Source organism: Ursus maritimus, unplaced genomic scaffold, assembly GCF_017311325.1.
Source record: "Ursus maritimus isolate PB19 unplaced genomic scaffold, ASM1731132v1 scaffold_19, whole genome shotgun sequence".
In the NCBI taxonomy this organism is placed as follows: domain Eukaryota; kingdom Metazoa; phylum Chordata; class Mammalia; order Carnivora; family Ursidae; genus Ursus; species Ursus maritimus.
Window position 1 is genome coordinate 6,139,011 of NW_024424341.1, and position 20,750 is coordinate 6,159,760.

Below are 20,750 nucleotides of genomic sequence, written 5' to 3' on the forward strand. Positions count from 1 at the left end.
TAGATCAATATTCCTTATGCTTATTGTTGCAAAATTCCTCAACAAAATACCAAGAAACAAAATCCAACAGCATATTAAAATGATTATACACCATGAGTAAGTGGGATTTATGCCAGGAATGAAAGGGTGACACAACATACGAAAATCAATTAAGGTAATACATCACAGTGATAAAACAAAGAACGAAGACCCACATGATCATCTCATGTGGTACAGAAAAGGCATCTTATAAAATCCAACACTCTTGATACAATTTCTCAAAAGTCTATGAATAGAAAGGAACTTTCTTAACTTGATAAAGGGCATTTAGAGCTAACATCATACTCAATGGTGAAAACTTTTCCCCTAAGTTCAAGAACAAGACAAGGATGCCCACTGTCACCACTGCTATTCAACACGGTACTGGAACTTCTAGCCAGAGCAATTAGATAAGACAAGAAATTAATGGTATTCAAATTAAAAGGAAGAAATAAAACTATCTCTATTTCCAGATATGGAACTATATGGAAAAAAACCTCAAAGGATCCACAAGATATAACAATGAGTGAATCTGGGGAAGCTACAGGGCACAATATAAACACAGAAAAACTGGTTGTGTTTCTATATACCAACAAAAAATAATAACAGCAACAACAAAATAATGGACAACAAAAGCAGAAATAAGCAAGTGGGACTACATTAAATTAAGCTTCTGTACAGCAAAGGAAACCATCAAAAAAATGAAAACACAGCAGACAGGATAAAAAAAAATCTGTAAATCATATTAAACCACCAATTAAAACAAAAGTAGATTAGTGGTTGTCTGGTGCTGGGGGTATGAGTGCAGACTACCTATGGGCATGAGGAAACTTTGTGGGTTAATGGAAGTATTCCAAAATTGGGATTGTGGTCCTGCTTGCACAACTGTATCACACTTTACTAAAACTCACTGAACTCTATCTACACTGATAATCAAAATGGAAGACTTTCATGGCATGCAAGTTAAACCGTAATCAAACTGTTAAAAATTTGAAAGAATTTATTTAAGCAGACTCCTCTCAAAGGAATTATTCATTAAACATTTACTAAGTGTTTACTGTGTGGCAACTACTATTCTAGACACTGAAATATAAATGTGAAAAATTATTCTCTGTCTCCAAAAATACTCCTAGGTTAATAGGGGAAACACAAGTAAATAAATAATTGCAAGCGTATAGCAGGTGCTAAAACAGAGAAGGTACAGCAGGAGCAACCTGGAATTGGCAAGTCACTCTAACTTGAAACTCCATCTGATATAATCACCTCATCAATCAAGTATAAGTAAGCACCTTATTTAACCATCCAAAGAACACTTTCAGAGAGCCTATTATGTGTCAGGTACAGTGATTAGTTTGTTGAGAATAACTATTAAGACCTGAAAAGTGAGTAGGGAGTAATGGTGAAAGAGGAGAAAGGGGATTCCAGGCAAAGGATAGCCCACACACAAAGGCTTGGAAATGAAATAGGAAAAGGAGTATGATATATTCAGAGAACTATACATAGATCAGTGTGTCTGTAAAGTCTTCCTGTAGTTAAGTAATGAGAAACCAGACCTAAAAGAGCCTGGTGTGCCACAGTGAGGGCACAGGGAACTTTTAAAGCATTTTAGTTTTGTTTTTTCTACTTTATAAAATTTATTTATTTTGGGGCACCTGGGTGGATCAGTCAGTTAAGGATCTGACTCTTGATTTCAGCTCAGGTCATCATCTCAGGGTCATGAGATCGAGCCCTGTGTCAGGCTCCATGCCCAGTGTGGAGCCTGTTTGAGATTCTCTTTCTCTCTCTTCCTCTGACCCCTCACCCCCTGCTTGTGTGTGCTCTCCCTCGCTCTAAAAAATAAATAAATAAATGAATGAATGAATCAATGAATAAATAAATAAAAATTTAAAAAAATATGTATTTTATTTATATAAGGATTTCAGATTTATTTTGTGTAGAAGTAACACTACAGGGTGGAGAACAGTTTGGAGAGGCACAAGAATAGAGTGGGAAGATCAGTAATCTTTCAATAAGCTAGGAGACAGATGGACTTAAAAGGACAGTTAAAAGAAATATGAAGGAAGTAAGATCCATGTACTTCGGTGGTTTGAGAAATATAGGGCAGTGAATAGTAAAGTAAAACGTTAGGTAGATATTCTGGGAACAGCAGAGGAGAAAAGAGGAAGGCTTTAAAGAATGATTTTGTACTAGGAATTCCTCTCTTGTATCTTTTGGAGAATATATTGAATAAAGAGGATATTAAACTATCTAAAATATTATTATTATTGCAGCTCACATTTATTCAGTATGAATCATGTGCAAGGGACTAGAGCAACAATAAAATATCATTTTATGTTTCTCACAAGTTTAGTTATAATCCCATATTATAATGAGGAAATAATTAGTTATAAAGAGTTTGAATAATTTACCCAGAACTGAAATTTGAATCTAGATCTATGTGAATCTAAAGCCTAAGACAAATCTTTAATAGCAAAATTATACTGCTATAAGTGATTTGTAATAGATTTAAGATAAAATACAAATTATACTTTATAAGTCTTTAATCACTTTTAATAGGTTCGTGCTTGATTTCAAAAAGAGTCTTACATACAATGTACTATATTCCTCTTCTCTGCAGCTGCCATTTATCATAAAATATACCACTGTTTTAAAACTTGGCAGCTTATATTGCCTACAATAGACTCACTTCAGTCCTAAAGACACACAGAAACTGAAAGTGAAGAGACAGGAAAAGATTCCACACAAATGGAATCAGGAAAAAAAAAAAAAAAGCTAGGGTAGCAATATTATATCAGACAAAATAGATTTTAAAACAAAGATAGTAGCAAGAGACAAAGGGCACTACATAATGTTAAAGGGGAACAATCCAACAAGACGACAGAACATTATAAGGATTATGTTCCTAAAACTGGAGCACCTAAAGACATAAAGCAAATACTAACTGAGCTAGAGGGAGAAATTGACAGTACTGCAATAATAATAGGGGATTTTAACACCCTATTTACATCAATGGATAGATCATCCAGACAGACAGGAAATCAACAAAGAAACAGTGGCTTTGAATGACACATTAGGCTAGATGGACCTAACAGGTATATAAATAGAACACTCCACCCAAAACCAGCATAATACACATTCTTTTAAAGTGCACATGGAATGTTCTCCAGGACAGATCATGTTAGACAACAAAACGAGTCTCAATAAATTTAAGAATGAAATTATATCAAGAATCTTTTCTGACCACGATGGTATGAAACTAGAAATCACAAGAAAAAAATGGAGACAAAACACAAACACATGGAAGCAAATAACATTCTATTAAACAATGAATGGGTCAAAGATGAAATCAAAGAGGAAATAAAAAAATACCAGGAGACAAATGAAAATAAAAATACAACAGTCCAAAATCTTTTGGACTCAGCAAAAGTAGTTGTATGAAGGATGTTTATAGCCAATACAGGGTTACCTCAAGAAATAAGAAAAATCTCAAATACACTGTTTAACCTTATACCCAAAGGAACTAGAAAAAGAAGAACAAATGAAGCCAAAGCTAGTAGAAGGAAGGAAATAATAAAGATTAGAGCAGAAATAAATGAAATAGAAACTAAAAAAGCAATAGAAAAGATCAATGAAACTAAGAGATGGCTCTTTGAAAAAATTGATAAACCTTTAGTCAGACTCATCAAGAGAAAAAGAGAGGACTCAAATAAATAAGAAATGAAGGAGAAGAAAAAACCCCAGAACTATAGAAATACAGAGAACTGAAAAGAATATTATGAAAAATTATATGCCAATTATTTGGATAACCAAGAAAAAATAGAAAATTTAACAGACGGATTACTAGTAATGAAATTGAATTACTAATCACAAAACTCCCAACAAACAAAAGTCCAGGTGAATTATACCAAACATTCAAAGAAAAATTATACCTCTTTTTCTCAAACTATTACAAAAAATAGAAAAGGAAGAAAAACTTATGAGTCCAGCATTACCCTGATGCCAAAACCAGACAAACACACTAGAAAGGAAGAAAAGTATAGGGCAGTATCTCTGATGAACATAGATACAAAAATCCTCAACAAAATATTAGCAACTGAATTCAGCAATACATTAAAAAAAAATCACACAATCAAGTGGGATTTATTATAGGGATGCACGGGTGGCTTAATATTTGCAAATCCATGTGATATATTACATTAACAAGAGCAAAAATAAAAAAAATATGATTAATTCAATAGATGCATAAAATGACAAAATATAAAACACATTCATGATAAACCCTCTCAACAAAGTGGGTGCAGAGGGAACATTCCTCAACACAGTAAAGGCCATATATGAAAATCCCACAGCTAACATCATACTCAATGGTGAAAAACTGAAAGCTTTTCGTCTAAGATTAGGAACAAGACAAGGATGTGCATTCTTACCACTTTTACTCAACCTAGTGCTGGAAGTCTTGGCTGCAACAATCAGACAAGATATAAAAGGCATCCAAATTGTTAAGGAAGAAGGAAAATTGTCACTATTTGCAAATGACATACTATGTATGGAAAACCCTAAAGACTCCACTAAAAACCTATTAGAACTGATAAGTCAATTCAGAAAAGTCACGGAATAAAAATTAAAATACAGAAATATGTTACATTTCTATACACTAATAATGAAATAGCAAAAGCAGTTATTAAGAAATCAATCCCATTTACAAATGCACCAAAAGAATAAAATACCTAGGAACAAAGTTAACCAAGGAAGTGAAAGACCTATACTGCGAAAACTATAAGACATTGATGAAAGAAACTGAAGACAACAGAAACAAATGGAAAGATATTCCATACTCATGGATTGGAAAATTAGTATCATTATAATGGCAACACTAGCCAAAGCAACTTACAGATTCAATGAAATCCCTATCAAAACACAAACAACATTTTTCACAGAACTAGAACAAACAATCCTAAAATTTGTATGGAACCACAAAAGACTCCAAATAGCCAAAGCAATCTTGAGAAAGATGAACAAAGCTGGAGGTATCACAATCTCAGATTTCAGGATATACTAGAAAGCTATAGTAATCAAAATAGTAGGGTACTGGCACAAAAACAGACACAAATCAATGGAACAGGATAGGGAGTCCACAAATAAACCCACACATACATGGTCAATTAATCTATGACAAAGGAGGCAAGAATATATAATGGAAAAAAGATAGTCTTTTCAATAAACGGTATTGGGAAAATCTGATAGCTACATACAAGTAAATGAAACGGGACCACTTTCTTGCAACATATACATACAAAAAGAATAAACTCAAAATGGATTAAACACCTAAATGTGAGACTTGAAACCATAAATCTTCTCAAAGAAAACACAGGCAGTAATCTCTTGGACATTGGCCTTTGCTACGTATTTATGGATCTGTCTCCTCAGGTAGGGAAACAAAGACAAACAAACTATTGCGACTATACCAAAATAAAAATCTTTGCACAAGAATGGAAACCATCAATAAAACAAAAGGGCAACCAATTGAATGGGAGAAGATATTTGCAAATGATAAATCCAATAAGGGATTAGTATCCAAAATATATAAATAACTTATACAACTCAATAGGATATAAACGAATAATCCAATTAAAAATGGGGAGAGGACCTGAATGGACATTTTTCCAAAGAAGATACCTAGATGGCCAACAGACACATGAAAAGATGCTCAATACCACTATCAGGCAAATCAAAACAACAAAGAGGTATCACCTTACACCAGTCAGAGGGCTAGTATTAAAAATAAGAAATAGCAAGTGTTGACAAGGATGTGGAGAAAGAGGAACCTTTGTACTGTTGGTGGAAATGTAAACTGGTGCAACCGTGTGGAAAACTGTATGGGGGTTCCTCAAAAAATTAAAAATAGAAATACTACATGATCCATTAATTCCACTACTGGTTATTTACCTGAAGAAAACTAATTCAAAAAGATATATACACCCCTATGTTTATTATAGCATTATTACAATAGCCAAGATTTGGAAGCAACCCAGGTGTCCTTGAGAGATGAACAGATGAAGAGATCTGGCGTACATACACACACAAAGCAATACTATTTATCCATAACAAAGAATGAGATTTTGCCATTTGTGTATAGATGGACCTAGAGGGTATTATGCTAAGTGAAGTAAGTCAGACAGAGAAAGACAAATACTGTAGGATTTCACTTATATGTGGAATCTAAATGAAACCAACAGAAAAACTGGGACTCTCTAACATAGAGAAGGGGGGCGCCTGGGTGGCTCAGTAGGTTAAGTGTCTGACTCTTTAGGGGGGGAAATATATATATAGGGGGGGGGAGGGGGGGGGGGGGAGAATAATTTGGTTGCCAGAGGAGAGGTGAGTGAGAGGACAGTGAAAAAGATAAGGGGGTTTGGAGGTACAATTCCCAGTTATAATGAAAATAAATCAGAGATGACAAGTACAGCACAGGGAATATATCCAATAATATAAGAATGTAATGACAGATGGTGACTACACTTATGGTGAGCGCTCAATAATGTACAGAATTTTTGAATCTATGTCATATACCTGAAGCTAACATAACACTGTATGTCACTTATGCTTCAATAAAAGCAAAACAAAAGCAGTATACTCCCTCTAATGGGGACCTTCAATTGTAAAAACAACTATTTAAAATAAATAAATGAATTAAATTTTTAAAAAGGGCAGCTTATTTTGAAAAGATTATATGAGATGTAGACTTAACAGATATTCTTAATACATGACAGATATAAGCAAACACTTCAAATGAAGACTACTAAATCAAAGGAGAAGAAAAGAAAAAGAAATGATTTGTATAATATGAAGCAAAAAACTCTTGATTTAAAAAATATGAACTAGGAGAGAACATAAAGATTTATATAAGAAAGAATGCATTTGAATAAATTTAAAGAAATCTTGTTCTCAAAGGATGAGTCATAATTTAGAAGTGAGTCACAGTTTCAAACACTGACTAAATAATATGGATATGTGGCTGAAAACGAAAACAACTGTAGTAAGGGCAACAGTCAAAATCAAAGGGAGAGCAAGGAGCTTATTTCTAGGAAACGACCTCCCACAAGTACTCAGAAGATTAATGGTGAAATGGCTTTACACTAATAAGTAGAACTTTATTATACTTGATAGAGATATCTGAAAAGCTGTGTTAATTCAAGAGATAGTAATATATAGCGAGTTTTCAAATCACTATATATTATATAGTTTTGAATTTGAATATTGAATTTGAATATGATATATTCAAATCAAAATCACCAGTCCTTGTGTTGATTTTTTTCCTGGAATCCATAAGCATTATATATTATAGAATCACTGATACACATAATCGTATTTTTGAGATGGATAATCACTTGGGAAAGTGGTCAGATAAGGGAGAAGATTCACCATTAATATGCTGCAGTTCTGTAAAATGGAAACAGTGCATACTAGGTTGTTGGTCATCAACAAGTACGGCCACGTATTTTAAAAAGAAATTCAAAAGAAGTGGTATATAGTGTTTAAGAACACAGCTTGTGGGGGTGCCCGGGTAGCTCAATTGGTTATGTTGGCTTAACCAGATTTTAGCTCAGGTCATGATCTCAGGGTAATGAAACGGAACCCCGGATGAAGCCCTGCATACCCCAGATGGAGCCCTGCATTGGGCTCTGCACGGGGCGTGGAGCCTACTTAAGATTCTCTCTCTCCCTCTCCCTTTGCCCTTCCCCTCCACCCCCCCCTTTTAAAAAAAACACAGCTTCTGAGACAGAGCCAAGGATCATGTCCCAGCTCTCCCACTTACTACCTCTGTGCCCTTGGGGAAGTTTCCTAACTTCTCTGAACCTCTGTTACTACATCTGTATAATGAGGATAAATAATACTGCTCACCTCAGGGAAATTTGGGAGGACTGAGATAAATGTAAAAGAGTTTCTGTCAAATAATAAATACTGTTAAGTATTATGAAAAATACTTATATTTGGAAATACAAAACTCTTAAATCCTCAAATGTTGCTGAATAACAAAAACTTGAAACTTTCCTATGATTAAATGAAGAATACATTAGTTATATGAGGTAATATGATGATAGGCAGGGGGAGGTTAAGTACAGATAATGTCCATTCATCTCTGTGTGTAACAGGGAATAAAAAGGAACTGACTTGCTATCATGGAACAGAATAGGAAAATGGGATTGCTTTGTAAGCTGCTATGGGAAGGGATTGCTCCGGACAAAGGATAAGCAGCAAACAGCACTTTCATCCATCCATCCACTATCCATCCACCATCTACCTAACTACCAATTCATCTGTCCAATCCATAAGTCAACTCTTTGGTGACTGAGGGTTAGGCAAGCACAGAAGAGCTGTCTGTGTACCTACCTACATCCAAGAAGTAAATCTTTGCTTTTGCTTATCAATGGATGGGGCATTTACACAGCATGAGAAGGCAGTATTGCAGATGACAGAAAATGGGGCTGAAATGAAAGCCTAAGTTGTTTGAAAATGGAATAGGACATTTAATAAAGGGGTGGTACTAGAACCTTCACAATTTATTCTCCTGCTTCTTTATTGCTCTGACTGATAGCAGGGACTTCGCCTCAAGTGTCATATATCAAAGAGGAATAAATTTCACTGTCTTTCCTCTTTCCAAGGCTGTATGTATCTAGAAGGCCTAAGAACAGGCAAGATCCTGCAATAATCACTTTCCTACTACTGTGGCAATCAAATAAGGAAGAGAGAACTGCCTGGTGAACATCACAGGGCAGTTATGGGTTGCTCCACTTACCACAGATTCATTCTACTAATTGGGGTAGGCTTAGAGAGACAAGTGCCCCAATTAAGTCGTGGGATATATTAGCTAAAGTAGTAAAAAAATATCACCTGTTAAATTACAAAATAGCAATGTAATAATGTAAAAATAATTATCCTACAGAATTTTTAAGTCCTTTAAATTTAGCATCCAAAGGGTAAGTTATACATTCTAATACCTTGCATCATTAAAAAAAATAATAAAAGAACAGTGTAGTTTTGAGAATACAGAATGTCATCAGAGGTATAGCTTTACTAAAGAAACCTCTTACCTAGAAAGGCAAGAATCTAATATATATACAAACCTGTACATAAAGGCTTCAGGGATTTGGGGTCCTAGTTTTTCCTCATGCTTGTGTATCTTAAAAGAAATGAATACAGCTTTAATGCTGCTTTAAATGCTGAGTATGTATAAAATCAGGACTCTGAAACAGCAATTTTATAATTTGTATATAAATTACCATTTCCAATCAAAAAGCATTCAAAATATTTTATCAGAATCACATCTGGCATCCGTGACTCACCAAGATAGATGCCTCAGTCTTTGCTAGAAAGTAGAAACTCAGAGAGTAATCACTTTTGCTATGGCAACCACTGCAGTGCAATCGCCACAGTGACACAGAATAGGACGAACTGGACTTAGATATTCTAGGAACATCTAATCACTTTATGTTCCACATGGCAATGTGTCAATATATAAATTATTTCAGTTTTACCAAAAATTTATAACAGTATTGTCTTTGGTGGGATGGGGCAGGTCAAGAGGAGGGAAACAAAGGTTCAGCAGGTTAGAGAGAAAACTGTGTAAATTGGTTGCTTTTACTTTGATCATGTCAGAATAAATTGGCACTAGAAAGACCCCCCCAAAAATATTGAGAAGCTATGCAAATACTGTAGTTTGTTTCAGTGTTAAATAATAAATACTATAGATAATACGTGTCAGAATTCAGGAATTAGAAAAACAGAAATATGAGGACTAAGAATAAAAATTTGTAAGGACCCAGGATGTCTCCTAAAATCAGCACCTATCTTTTTTAGAGATTCAGAACACTTTTTAGTTGAAGCACTTAACTTTAATCAAAATGAGCAAAAGTAATGTTAAATCAGTCCTCATCATATAAATGACACTTAGATGTTCTGGTTTAGTAGGATTATGGTTAAAGATACTTTAGACATGTCCTAAATTTGGGCTCAATTCTTAAAAACCAATTAGTTAAATAAACAAGAATATATTTTCATTTAATTGAATTATTCATTCAAAATTATTCATCGAGTATTTACAATATGACTGGCACTGCTCCAGGCATGAAATATAGCAATGAACAAAAGACACCAATGGAGTATATTCTAGTGACAGTACATGAGTAAAATGTACAGTATGTCAGACAGTGATAGATGCCATGGAGAAAAATAAAGAAGGAAAGGAGATGGGTGTGCTGGGGGGAGGAGGTGGAATTTACATAGAGTGATCAGGGAAGGTCACCTGGATAGGATGATATTTCAGCAAGACTAGAAGGTTATCAGGGAGCGACCCATGAGAAGTATCAGGAGGAAGAGCATTCTACAGAGAAGAATGAACAAAGGCAGAATCCCTCAGGGGAAACAGTGCCTGGCCTGTTTGAAGAATAGAAAGAGGCCAGTGTGGCTGGAACACGGTTACATTTACAGTATTAGGAAGAAAGGTGGGATACTTTGGGCATGTATTCCTTCATTTACCCACCATCCATCTTCTAAAAGGTATTTAAAGAAGGATATACTGATACCCAACTCTGTCTCTCTAGAGTTTGTATCTCCCATTTGTATCTTGTTTTAGTGTCTGACAGACACCTCGAACTTAACAGAACACCAAATTTACTCTTCCTACTCCTTTTCTACCTTAGTGAATGGTGCCACCATCCAGACAGTTATTCAAGCCCAAAACCTAGAAGTCATCCTTTCTTCTCTTCCCTCCAACAACCAATCCATCAGCAAGTCCCGTCAACTTTGTCTCCAATATCGAAATATGACTGCTTCTCTTATCTCCTAATGATTGCCGTGGTCCAAGTCATCATATCCTCTGCCTGGTTAGTTGCATATCCTCTTAACAAGTCTCCTTGAAACTTCCAATTACATCTACAATAAAATCCAAACTCTTTACCTAGGTCCACAAGGCCCCAAAGACCTGGCCACGTGCCAGCCTTCTTTTTGTTCTTCAACATTCACTTAGGTGTTATCTCTACATGGAACACTCTCCCAAGACCTCCTGTGACTTCATTTAAGTCTTGGGTCAAATATGACTTCCAATCAGCTATGGAAAACAGCCCTTTCTACCTCCTATTACACTACTTTATTTCCTCTAAACTCTTACCACTTTCTAAAAATAACTTACTAGTTTAATTCTTGTCTTTTCCCCCTCAATTGAATTTTAATTTCATGAGAGCAGGGTTCTTGTATGCTTCACTTATGGTATATGCCAAGCAGCTAGAATAGAGCAGTCCAAATAGTAGGCACTCAAAAAATATTTTTGAATAGATTAACCTCTTGTACATCTTTCAGTATAAAACAGGAAGGAAACTGAATGGAAAAACAACTGATCACTACACAATTTTAAAAAATTAACTATTTGATTGAACTGATAGTCTGTATCATAAAATTCAAAGGAGAATACAAGTATTACATTTCAAATTCCTCGAATCCAGGAATTACATCTAATTTGTCCATATTCCGTATGTTGAAGTATTCTGCATTTGTATCTACTGAATACACTTTGGTGATGAAAGTGCTATGGTAGTACATTTCAGAGAGAGTATCTGAAACCTCAAACACTTCTCTGAATTCAACTGGAATTCAGTGCTACTTTTTGATGAAAAAACAAATAAAGCTACTTAACAAAAGAGCAGCCAATTTCCAAGTATAACAAACAAACAAATAAACTCCACTATTAAGTCTCTGGAATAAAAGGCAGTCTTAAATGGCTCATAATGAGACCAAGTCCAGAAAACATAACACCTAGGACTTTCCCCCATACAATCTCTTTTATAATATAATTGTCATCTGTCTATTTGAAAGCATTTGATTTTCAAGATTCTTTTGTAAAAGAGAATATGAACATTCAATTCTCCATTAGCATTCAGACTAAATATGGAACTTAAATTTCCATACATGGCTCATCTGATTTACTTTTATTACCAGATAACGCACTAACAAGAAACAATTTTCATTTGACAGACTGTTATTGAAAATACCTAATTGTAAAACAAGAGAAAGTATAAATGCCATGTTATTTTGAACTAAGCATTTCAGCTCTACCATGGTTAATTGGGAATTAAAATCTGAATTTTTACCAAGCAGCATAGAGACTTCATAAAATAATTTGATTTTGGGGTTTCCCTCTTTTTCACCTTTACTTTAATAAACATCATTGATTATTTACTGGGCTAGGCAATGGGGATATTCAATTTAATAAGATTGGGTCTCAACCATCAGTGACACCATCTATGTTAATAATGTTCAAGGATGACCACGTTTTGTATTTTCATCAGCTCCTTTATTTCTTCTAAAATTATTTAGATGACTGACTGACAATTCCCAGGCTGCCAGGGAATTCCAACATGCCAGGTATTCTCCCTTCACTTGAAGAACAGAGTGTGATCTTATGATGATCTGATATACATGAGTTCGCATCAGATTTAGATATACAAATTTATGTATTATGAGATTTAAAATGATTCAATTTATAGAAAATGCTAACATTCTATTAAGCTTTCAATTTTCCCTTTAGTTTTGTAGGTTTTTATTGATTTCTACTACATCTGGCATTGCATACAAAATTAATGTTTTCTCTAAGTCTGGTTATAATTCTATTTGATAGAAAAAAAGCACCTTATTTTTCTTGACTTTTTTGTCCTACATAATTTAATAAAGAGATACCACCTTATCTGTAGAAATTCTAGAATACGGTACTCTGACCCAACGCTAACATATAGTTTAAAAGGGTTATACAGTATGATAAGACACAAAATATGTTTTCTAGAAGATGACTGCTTAACTATTAGAGGCATATATGGATTGCAGATCTCTCAAGTACCTCATCTGACAAACCAGTAGCTGCCACTATTTATGAGCTGATTTCTAAGGTTCAGAGACTGCTAAAGAGTTCTACAAACAATATCTTTTGGGTCACTAGTGCCCTTATAACCTGAATGCAAAGGCCTTTTCTTGTCATAGTATCGTCAGTGGTTTTGGACGACCTTTGAGTCCTTCTTTTTCTCTTACTCCTCTGTCAAGCTATTTATACTCTCTTCCTTGGAGGGCTCATTGGGTCTTGACTTCTTAGCTCTTGGAGGACTTTTAAACTTGCTTTGCTTTATTCCTGAAACTAGGCTTCCTAAATGTTCCAGCTTTGTTGTCTTAGTATAATTAACATGCTGACTCTAAAGTATCTCTAAAATATTCAAACCAGCTTTCTCTTCTAATTACCTATCTCTATGAAGGATGGTAGAGAAAATAATTCTTTCAGTCATTCAGAGGCTTTTTTTTTTTTTTTTAGCTCTCTAGTGTTAAACCAATTGCTTAATTTACTAATTCTTTCTTTGCAATGTTTCTCACACTTGACCCTTCCATTTACTGACAATGTTAGTGCACGCTTTTACCACTTCAGACCTGACCTGTCTCCTGACTGGTTTCTATCCCTAGAAAAACCAGTGCTTTAAGACTTTAAAACTGCCTCTCTTTTGATAACAAAAATCTCAGGCATAACAGAGATTCTAATAATTTTCCCCTGAATTCCTATTCCATGTCCAAGAAGCAATACCTTCTGCATATCCCACCAGACCAGAAGATTTTTACTTTCTGAAGTTAATGTAAAAGATAATAACAAAAAGATGTTCAAAATTGTTCTACTACTTCCCAATGCTTTCACAGAATAAAATTAACATTTGTTCATCTGCTATCATTTGGTAATTCAATGTGTTCTCAGTCCATTTTTATGTTTTTATATTTTTACAGAAAGTCTATTCAAGCCTAAGTGGTTTATTCACTAGTCACTAACCACACGCTGTTTTTATACCTCTACATATTTTTAGCCAAACCTCAGAGTTGTTTCAAAGTCCAGTCCGAAATCTCACCTCTTCCATGAGTCTTCCTACCCTTTCTCAGCCCAAAGTGATTGGATTTGCCACAATACTTTGCATCTTATCTGTGGCATTAATTCCGTAATTAACAGTGAAATATAGTCTGGTTTCTCTTCTATTGTGGCAGTTGTTACTTTATTCTTGCACTTTTTATAAATTTGTCCTTTGGTTTCCCAATTAGACTATATATTTCTTAAAGGCAAGGACCTTACATTAAAATCTGTGCTTTTTTACATGGCATTCAGTACAATATTTGAAACATAACAGAGGTCTAACTTTTGCATTTTATTTGTAGGAGTAAAGATCTTGTTAAAATTAAAGATCTTGTTAAAGTACATGATGCCTTCTAAAGAAGTTCATCCAACTCAGAGGATAAGATCAACTATATATCAACTTAGAAGTACTGTGCCAAAAAAAATCTAATGACACTTTAGGTATATACTTTGGTTTCTTTCTTGCCATTGCTGACTATTATTCTTCCATAATTTACTTTTTCATTATTAAATTAATATATTAATCTAACCACATAATAGAAAATCTGAAAACAGGAAATAAGATAACCTAGTAACCTTCTTTCATGTAACCATTACTATCGGTTTGATTTTTTTCTTTTTTAAAGATTTTATTTATTTATTTGACAGAGAGAGAGAAAGCCAGCAGGAGAGGGAACACAAGCAGGGGGAGTGGGAGAGGAAGAAGCAGGCCCCCAGCAGAGGAGCCTGACGTGGGGCTAGATCCCAGAACGCCGGGATCACGCCCTGAGCCGAAGGCAGACGCTTAACGACTGAGCCACCCAGGCGCCCCTGATATATTTTTTTTCTAATCTTTTTTTTAATAAGATGATTCCACTGCATAACATATTGCTCTGCTCTTTTCTTCTAACAGAATCTTCATAACCATCATTTTCATTGGCTTTATAATATCTCATGGAGTTTTATTTAGCTGATTTCTGGAATGGTATTTCTTTGTTTTATTAAGGAAATAAATAACATTTACCTTGAATAATTATTCTGTTTTTTTTTGGCAAAAGCTCCTGATTTGTGTGATTTCAAACCACCCTACCCACCTCCCTTTGACTCTTCCAGAATAGCCTAAATTTAAAGTAGATTTTTAAAATTAATAAAATATTTTATGTTAGCAACTAAAATTTCATCATAGATGTAAGAAAACTTCTGTTCCTAGACAACTTCAGTGAGCTTAAACCCTCCTTTCTGGTACAGGATTCTTCCTGTGAGCTTGATTATTTTATTCAAGTATGTGTTTTTTTTTTTAAATCCATTGTTACCCATTCGGTAAATGGTGAATTTCTGAAATCATGCTGACTTCCTGGCTGTCATTCTCATCTCTTGGCTTGGTTCTGAGAGGGAGAGAGAGAGAGACAGAGAGAGAGAGAGAGAGAGAGAGTGTGTGTGTGTAAGTGCATTGGGAGCGGAAAGTTGAGGATGGAGGGCAGGATGCAATTCACAGATGTATTCAAATGTATAGAAGATGTATATTTTGTATATATTAGTATCCGTAACCTTATTCAATGTCATCTGCTTTTTTGGACTCATTAGCAGTCTTGTTTTTTGATAATACCCAACTAAAAATACATGGACTTTTAAAAAGACATTGTGGAATATTTACTTAAAGCTTATTGATATATTGAAAGTGTTTACTGATATGCTACCTAAAGTCATTAAAAATAGTGGGATATATACTTATGTTTCTTAATGGACTGTATCCTATATTCTGCACATTTAAAAAGTACCAACATGTAAATGTCTATGTTTACGGTAGAAGAATTTAAAAAAAGTTTAGTAAAGCTACTAATAATTTTGTTAAAAACAAGACACTTTATCACACAAAACACACAATTATAAAACAAGTAACTTCAATTTGGACTTTTTTGTTTTTTCCCAATTTGGAGACTCTTAGCCAGAGGTTAAGGGAGGTATATGTGCCCTCTGAGAATTATATAATGCATATATATTTGTTTTTTTTAGAGAGAGATCTGTAAAAGTATTTGTCATCAATCCAGCTAATCAAGTCAGTCAGCAAATTGAAAAAAATAATTCCACATACTCTATAACTTGACTATTTGCTTATTATAAATCAGGCACCAGAAATCTGCTCAAAATCAAAGTAATAGTCAACATAATGAAACTAAAATACAGTACAACATAGAGATGTATGTTGATGTTTCCATCAAATAACACTATTAAACCTGCTTTAGCTGCCTTAGGATTTATCTCTATGACACTGAACAACGAGTTGATTTAGTCAACTGAGCAAAGAGCAGTAACAACAATAAAACTAGGTAAGTCCTATGAAAAGACTCATACAGTAATTTCTTGTGATCTTACTGTGTACCTGACACTGTGCTTTACTCACACTGTGTTATTCACTGTCGTCTTGTGAGGTGGATATGATCGTCACTGTCACTTTATGATTGAGGAAACTGAGGACTCTGGACATGGTGACATGTCATCTGGATTCTGAGGAACAGGCTGAGGTGTTTATTGGCAGAATGAAGGAAAAGTAGGAGGGGAGTGAGCTTCAAACTCTTAGATGGTGGTCATCTAGACTACTTTCCCGTCGAATACTAAAATCCTTTCTAATAATAAATGACAAATGGTGAAGAAGCCATACATGTTTTGGAAGTTCCTAACCAATGTGAACTTGATTTACGGTGTAGAACCTTATGGAAAACAGAGATTCATGTGTCCTCATGTGGCAAATTCCTAATATATTTATTCTTCTTTGGAATTAAGATGTAAATAAAAATGGTTTTTAGTATTCAAGTTTCAAGAGGTCAGGTTAACTCCAATTTTTTTTTTGTTCCATAACCTAGATATATATGAAGACTTCACAATAATTATTACTTGATATTCTCTAGAAAAGCCTCAATAGACTTCTTTGTTTTGCATGTTACTCCTGCAAACAGGAGTGTTTAAGTTTAAATTATACTTTAAACATAAATGTCATAAATTGCTCCTTATATTAAGGAATTGACCACCTACCATGTATAATACTAGAAAAGGCATCTTTTAAATCTTTAATAGTTCTGAAGACAATAAAATTATACTCAGGTATGGGAAATTAATATGACTAGGTTAGAAAAAGGGGTAGAATTTGAAAGATGAAAAGAATCTTACCAAAGTCTGCAAATGCGGACTGTCCGACCACCATCATATTTTGAGGTTTTTCAAATATAGTACTGACAGAGAAATTTCCATCCTGTTAATGGCAGAAAATTTTGGGTTAGACTATCATAATTCATTCATTTGTCAAGTGTGAAAGAAAGCATTTAAACTGAAACAGGGAAATAAGTAATTTAAGGCTTTTGTTGTACTATAGAAAAATTATTCCACTTTCCTGTAATACCTTTATCATAAAAAAAAAAAGAAAAAGAAATTGTTGTTAGTTGATAAAGATTGCCTGGAGTGCTTTTCTTGCTGTCCCTCCCAGCTTTATCTGTTTTACTAAATCTTCGTTATAATTTCAGACATAATGAGTGTCTTCTACTTTCCAGTACCATGGAAATAGTAGTATATTTGGTATATTCTTCATATTTGGTAATATAAAGAAATATAAAAAAATCATTCCTACTTTAAGGGAGCTTATAGTCCAGTTGGGAGATATGTCAGGAAAATAGAATTTCTGAAGGTAACATATATAAATCGTACAAGTAAGTAGCAAAGACACTACGTTTTACAGATTTCAAAAGAAGATTTCTGTTGGGCACAATTAAGAAAAAATTGAGATTCAACTGAAATGAGAATTCCACTGATCCTTATAGAGCTAATTCTTCAGCAATTCAAGTTTATGTATCATTGAGAAAAGGGAGCAAAGGATTAAGACAACTGGTAGGTAATAACCGGGGGTGGCTAAGCTAAACAAGAAAGAAAACCCATTGGAGATCTTTTGTTTCAGTTACTCTTTCCAAAATGGAGAGTTATACATCTTACTTATAAAAATATGCATTTCTTTAAATTATTCTTTCCTTTCTGTAATTTTAGATGCCAACACCAGAAAAATCAGCCAAAAGAGTGAATTTGGGGTTTGGAGCACTTAGTTCTTTTTTTTTTTTTTTTTTTAATTTTTTTTATTATATTATATTAGTCACCATACAGTACACCCCTGGTTTTTGATGTAAAGTTCTTCGATGATTCATTACTTGCACATAACACCCAGTGCACCATGCAATACGTGCCCTCCCCACCACCCATCACCAGCCTATCCCATTCTCCCACCCCCCTCCCCTCTGAAGCCCTCAGTTTGTTTCTCAGAGTCCATAGTCTCTCATGCTTCATTCCCCCTTCTGATTGGAGCACTTAGTTCTATACAGGGCTCTCTTCTTATCACTGACATCTCTATGCACTATTTGACATACTGACTCTGATTACTACATACTTTATATAGATAGCTATATGTTGAAAAATATTTTAAAAATTAAATATTTTCCCCCTAAGGACACTGCAGATTTGCAAGTTAATTTCTTAAGAACTCCCTTCTGATATTTATAGAGAAAGGCATTGCTGCATTGAAAACATGAAGACCAAATGCTTGAGGAACATGAGTAAGTGGGTAAGATTTGTCTTATGACAGGCAATTTTCCAGACATTTTAACACTCCATTACCTGCATGCAGAAATATGTTTCTCCTACAATTACTGAAGTATCTGATATACTTTTTGAATGATCTTTCTATAGAAATCTTATTTACATATTATCTTAAACCTTATGAATCCCCTCCAGTGTTACTGATACCTGAAATTACATTACAGATATATCAAAGGTGCCAAAGTTCTGACTGAAGTGTCAAGTATTTTTGCATTTTAGAAAGATCGAAAAACCGATAAATGAATTCAGTAATGTCACAGGATACAAAATATACAGAAATCTGTTGCATTTCTATACCCTAATAACGAAGTAGCAGCAGAAGTTAAGAAAATCCCATTTATAACTGCAGCAAAAATAATAAAATACCTAGGAATATACTTAACCAAGGAGGTCAAGTGGCCCATACTCTGAAAACTATAAAACACTGATGAAAGAAACTGATGATGACACAAACAAATGGAAAGATACACCATGCTCATAGGTTGGAAGAACCAATATTGTCACAATGTCCATACTACCCAAAGAAATCTAACAGAGGTAATGCAACCCCTATCAAAATACAAACAACATTTTTCACAGAACTAGAACAAATAATCCTAAAATTTGTATGGAACCACAAAAGACCCTAAATACCTAAAGCAATCTTGAGAAAGAAGCAGCAAGCTGGAGGTATCACAATCGCAGATTTCAAGATAAAGTACAAAGCTGTAGTAATCAAAACAGTATGATACTGGCACAAAAATAGGCACATAGATCAATGGAACAGAATACAGTCTAGAAGTAGACCCACACATATATGGTCAATTAATCTATGAAAAAGGAGGCAAGAATATACAATGGAAAAAGTCTCCTCAACAAATGGTACTACATAAACTGGACAGCTACATGCAAAAAGAGTGAAACTGAACCACCTTCTTACACCATACAGAAAAATAAACTCAAAATAGATTAAGGAACTAAATGTGAGCTAACCATAAAACCATAAAACTCCTGTAAAGAAAATAGGCAGTAATTGCTTTTACACTGACTGTAGCAACATTTTTCGAGATATGTCTACAGAAAAAGCAAGAGAGAGACAAGAGAGACAAAAGCAAAATTAAACTATTCAGACTATACAAAAATAAAAAGCTTTGCACAGTAAAGGAAACCATCACCAACACAAAAAGCAACCTACCGAACGGGAGAAGGTATTTGCAAATGATTTCCAATAAGGGGTTAATATCCAACATATATAAATAACTTATATAACTCAACACCAAAACCCCAAATAATTTGATTAAAAAATGGGCAGAGAGCCTGAACGGGCATTTTTCCAAAAAAGACATAGTTGGCCAACAGACACTTGGAAAGATGTTCAACATAACTAATCATCACGGAAGCTGAAACTGCTTTTAGATACCACTTCATACGTGTCAGAATGGCTAAAATCAAAAACATAAGAAATAACAAGTGTAACAAGTGTTGGCAAGGATGTGGAAAAAAGAACCCTCTGTGTGTTGATTGTAATGCAAATTGGTGGGGCTTCTGTGGAAAACAGCATGTAAGTTCCTCAAAGTATTAAAAATAGAATTACCATACGATCCAACGATTCCATTACTGGGTATCAACCCAAAGAAAACACAAACACTAATTTGAAAAGATATAGATACCCCTATGTTTATTGCAGCGTTATTTACAACAGCCAAGATATGGAAGCAACCCCAGTGTCCAATTATAGATAGATAAAGAAGATATGGTATACATACACAATGGAATATTACTCAGCCATAAAAATGAATGAGATCTTGCCATGTGCACTGATATGAATGACTTTAGAGGATATAAGACTAAGTGAAATAAGAGAAAGACAAATTTCACATTATTTTATTCATATGTGGAATTTAAGAACAAAATGAACAAATAAAAAAATAGACTCTTAAATACAGAGAAGAAAACAGTATTTGCCAGACGGGAGGTGGGTGAAGGGATAGGTGAAAGAGACAAAGGGGATTAAGAGTACAGTTATCCTGATGAGTACTTAGAAGGGTAGAGTGCTGCTGATTCATGATATTGTACACCTGAAACTAATGTAACACTGCATGTTAATTATACTTAAATAAAAAAATAATTATCTAACCTAGGGAAAATAAAATCAGCCTAGGCTGATAGGACTTCACACACTTAAAAGTACTTAATAATTTTATATACACCTTATATT

General features: G+C 34.3%; 1 protein-coding gene across 1 annotated transcript in view; it reads right to left on the reverse strand.

Annotated features, from left to right (window-relative positions):
* Window positions 1-20,750, reverse strand: part of ITFG1 (integrin alpha FG-GAP repeat containing 1) — a 271,075-nt gene that overhangs the window by 169,177 nt on the left and 81,148 nt on the right. The window contains exon 8 of the mRNA XM_040633257.1: window positions 17,087-17,168. Within this exon, the coding sequence (XP_040489191.1) occupies window positions 17,087-17,168 (82 nt within the window). The remainder of the gene's footprint in view (window positions 1-17,086; window positions 17,169-20,750) is intronic.